Below are 4,346 nucleotides of genomic sequence, written 5' to 3'. Positions count from 1 at the left end.
ATGGCCATATTCACTGACATGGTGGAGGACATAATGGATATATTCATGGATGATTTCTCAGTGGTAGAGAACTCATTTGATGAGTGCCTTATCAATCTGACTCGTGTGCTGAAACGGTGTATTGAGACTAACCTGATTCTTAATTGGGAGAAGTGTCATTTCATGGTACAAGAGGGAATAGTCTTGGGGAACCGGGTGTCAAGTAAAGGAATTGAGGTGGATCACGCTAAAGTTGACGTGATAGCAAAGCTGCCACCTCCAACTTCAGTCAAGGCAATCAGGAGCTTCCTCGGGCATGCCTGTTTTTACCGGAGATTCATAAGAGACTTCTCAAAAATTGCCAACCCTCTTTGTAAGTTATTAGAAAAAGATCACCCCTTCTTATTTTCTGATGATTGCATGGTAGCATTCGAGGATTTGAAAAAGAGGCTAGTTACAGCACCCATCATTGTTGCCTCCAACTGGGAGCAACCATTAGAACTCATGTATGATGCCAGTGAATACATAGTGGGGGCAGTGCTGGGACACCGGAAAGACAAGCTAATGCATCCAATATACTACGCCAGTAGAACGCTGAGTGGAGCCCAGTTGAACTACACTATGACTAAGAAGGAGATGTTGGTTGTGGTGTTTGCTTTCGACAAATTCAGATCGTACCTGATTGGCTCTAAGGTAATTGTATACACTGATCATGTAGCTCTCAGGTACTTGATTTAAAAGAAGGAGTCTAAGCAGCGCCTAATTTGTTGGGTGTTGCTACTGCAAGAATTCGACCTCGAAATTTGTGACCATAAGGGCACAGAAACCAAGTAGTTGACCATCTATCATGACTTGAGGGAGCTGAAAACTCAGTTGAGGTTGAGGATATTCTAGAAACCTTTCCAAACGAGCAGCTGCTCGCTACTAGTCTTGAGGAAGTGACATGATATGCAAACTTTGCAAATTACCTGGCCAGCAGTATAGTTCCCTATGATTTTTCCTCTGTACAAAAGAAAAAGTTTTATCGTGACTGCCGCATGTATTATTGGGATGAACCTTACCTGTTTCGAATTTATGTTGACAATATGATTCGGAGGTGCATCCCCGAGATAGAACAATCTTCTATTTTGCAGGCATGTCATGCATCAGCATATGGAGGGCATTTTTGAGGAGTCAGGACAGCTGCGAAAGTTCTAGAGGCCGGGTTCTTTTGGCCAATAGTGTTTAAAGATGCGCATCAATGGGTGAAGGGTTACAATGAATGTCAGCGAACCGGGAACATTTACCGTCGCCATGAGATGCCCATGAACCCAATTCAAGAGGTGAAAGTGTTTGATGTCTGGGGGATTGACTTTATGGGACCTTTCGTCAACTCCTTTAGCAATAAGTACATACTTGTTGCTGTGGATTACGTGTCCAAATAGGTAGAAGCTGCAGCGTTGCCTACTAATGATGCAAGAGTAGTGGTGGGATTCTTGAAGAAGAACATATTCACCCGTTTTGGGACCCCGAGAGGTATTATCAGTGACGGAGGCACCCACTTCTGTAATCGAGCCTTCGAGAAGTTTCTAGCAAAGTATGATGTACGCCACAAGGTGGCTACCCCTTATCACTAGCATACTAGTGAACAGGTTGAAGTGTCCAATAGAGAGATAAAGAGTGTGCTAACCAAGACTGTGAACGCCACAAGAACTGATTGGGCGAAAAAGCTAGATGAGGCACTCTGGGCTTATAGAACTGCTTTTAAAACACTAATTGGTATGTCACCATATAAGTTGGTGTTTGGAAAGGCCTGCCACTTGCCAGTGGAACTTGAACATAAATCTTGGTGGGTACTAAAACAGTTGAACCTAGACATAGAGGCTGCGGGCACAACGAGAATCACTGAATTGCATGAGCTTGACGAGTTCCGACATCTTGCTTTTGAGAGCACAAGTTTGTACAAGGAAAGAATGAGGAGGTTACACGACCAAAACATTGTTGAGCGACATTTCAAACCCGGGGACATGATATTGCTCTATAACTCAAGATTACGGTTATTCCCTGGTAAGCTTAAGTCACGATGGTCTGGTCCATTTCGAGTGGTAGAGGTATTCCCTTCAGGGGTTGTGGAGATTACCTCGGAGAAAGACTCTCACACATTTAGAGTCAATGGGCAAAGATTGAAGCTATATGTAGGAATGAGTGAACCAAAAGAAGTGACAGAGATCCACCTGACAGAACCTCAGAGGTCGAGCAAACTGTAAATGCGTTTATCTGCGTTATGCCGCGATGTTAAATCAGGCACTGCGTGGGAGGCAACCCACGAACGTGGTTGTTAGTGTTTTCTTATGTAACTTCCTAGTAAAATAAACTGGGCAGCATCGCGACCACGGAAGAACCGCGGCAACACCGTGGTGAGAGGCAAACATTCTGCCTCGCGTCGTCCAACCCACCGCGACCGGAATGGGACTGCGGTAGAACCACGGTGAGACATAAACATTCTGTCTTGAATTATTTCATCCACCGCGGCCACGGTAGGACCGCGGTGGACACCAGGTACGTTTATTTTTTTTCTTTTTTGTTTCCTTTCTTTTTCTTTCTTTCCCTCCTCTTATATGTTATATTTCTTAAACCCCCCTAATCAAACAACCCAAACACCTGCCCCATACCCCTACTTCTCAATCTCTCTTTCTCTGTAAGCCTTAAATCCCCAAAATCCCTCTTTTCCCCTTCTTCTCCTTCACTTACACCACTCCCCCATCTTCATTCCTCTCACTCCTTCTTCCATTAAGGTATTCAACTCACCTCCCCTTATCTTTTCTTTTTGTATTGTGTGTAGTTATATGCTAGACTAGTGTTTCTAATTGTTTAGTAATATTTTGGTAGATTTTTGTTAGTTTTCTTCTTGTTTTCTTTTGAAATTCGTTTTTATACTTATTGGTGAAGGGGCTGTGTGAATAATGTGGTGGAAAGGTGGAGGTTTATGGGTGATTGCACTAAATATTGTAGGGTGTAATGGTGTAGTAGAACTTGTGATTTGGGGGAATCTTGGATGCATCCATATGGGCTATGTGTATGAAGAAATTGTCTTGCCCACAAGGTGTTTGGGAAATTGCCCCAATGGCGTTATAAGGGCTAATGTGATATGGTTGTGGTGAAGTCTGAGTAACCACCCATAGTCACACATTTCACACACTCACTGATAGGCGTTTCTCTGTTTGACAGGACCAATGAATGCATCTAGGAAGAGACGCAACACTGGGTCCTCCGCTAGTGGACCTGGAAGCTCCTTGAGAGCTAGGGGCAAGCCAGTGCGCCATAGTTTGACAGCACTAGGTTTGTCTCCAAACCGGTGGAGGATAGGTACAATGCAAAAGCAGCTAAGAAATTGCTACATGAGGTGCATATTGACCGAGATGCCTTAGAGATGGAATGCCCAAATATCTTCAATGAGTTGAGGAGGTGTCAACTGGATATCTTCTTCGAGGTACCGGAGGAGGCCAATGTTCAGATGGTAAGGGATTTCTATGCTAACTGCCCGGAACATGAGAATGGAGTTGTTACTGTACACAATACACGGGTAAATGCGTCCATCGAGGCCATCCGCAGGGTGTACCGGCTGCCAGTGTTCAGGGAGGAATCTGATAATTATCGTACTTTTATCCGAACAGGTGCCTTGTGGGGAACTCTTCTTGAAACTATTTGTGTGCCAGACAGAGAATACATATGGATAAAGCCCAAGATCACACGTAACTCCCAGTCTCTCAATTGGGAGGCTAAGTGTTGGCTAACTATTGTCAACAGTCGGTTGTTGCCCTCCAGCAACACGACTGATGTCAATCTACCACGGGCGTCAATGATCTACTATTTCATGTCTCACAAGGATTTTGATGTGGCCCGACTCCTCCATGACGAGATGCTCATTAGATCACCTGAGTTACTAAAAGGCTTCTACTTCCCTTATCTAGTTACTAGGCTATGCCGTCTTGCTAGAGTCCCGGAAGACCTTAGGGTTGATGGGAAATTGCCACTGAAAGCCCCGTTCCTAGCAAGAAAAATCAGAATTGGTATAGAGCCGGTGGTGAATGTTGATGAATCTGATGATGATGATGCTGAGGCAGCTGAGGTCCCACCACCTTCGAGAGTTGAAGAGGCAGGCCCATCACAGCCCCACCGGAGCACCCGCATGACAGCTTTGGAGCAGGAGATGGATGTGTTACATATCTCAGTCACTGATTTGGGTGCCCGTGTAGATGCGGTGGTTGAACGGCAGGTGAAGTCAAAGAAGAAATTCTTAGGCTGGCTGAGAGCTCTGGGTCGTGCTTGCAATGTGAACCCAGACATCGTCTCCGATCAGAAGTGACCTTTCAGGGAAGTTCCTCTAC

General features: G+C 44.9%; 1 protein-coding gene across 1 annotated transcript; it reads left to right on the top strand.

Moving 5' to 3' along the window:
- LOC138882689 (uncharacterized) lies at nt 1–3,386 on the top strand. The gene is made up of 5 exons (XM_070163306.1): nt 1–672; nt 1,404–1,562; nt 1,611–2,221; nt 2,908–2,948; nt 3,187–3,386. The coding sequence occupies exons 1-5, from the start codon at nt 1–3 to the stop codon at nt 3,384–3,386; spliced, it is 1,683 nt and encodes a 560-aa protein (XP_070019407.1).
- The last annotated feature ends 960 nt before the right edge of the window (nt 3,387–4,346 follow it).

Source organism: Nicotiana sylvestris, chromosome 2 (assembly GCF_000393655.2).
Source record: "Nicotiana sylvestris chromosome 2, ASM39365v2, whole genome shotgun sequence".
In the NCBI taxonomy this organism is placed as follows: Eukaryota; Viridiplantae; Streptophyta; class Magnoliopsida; order Solanales; family Solanaceae; genus Nicotiana; species Nicotiana sylvestris.
The sequence above is the reverse complement of the archived record's forward strand: the minus strand, read 5'-3'. Positions and strand labels throughout refer to the sequence as shown.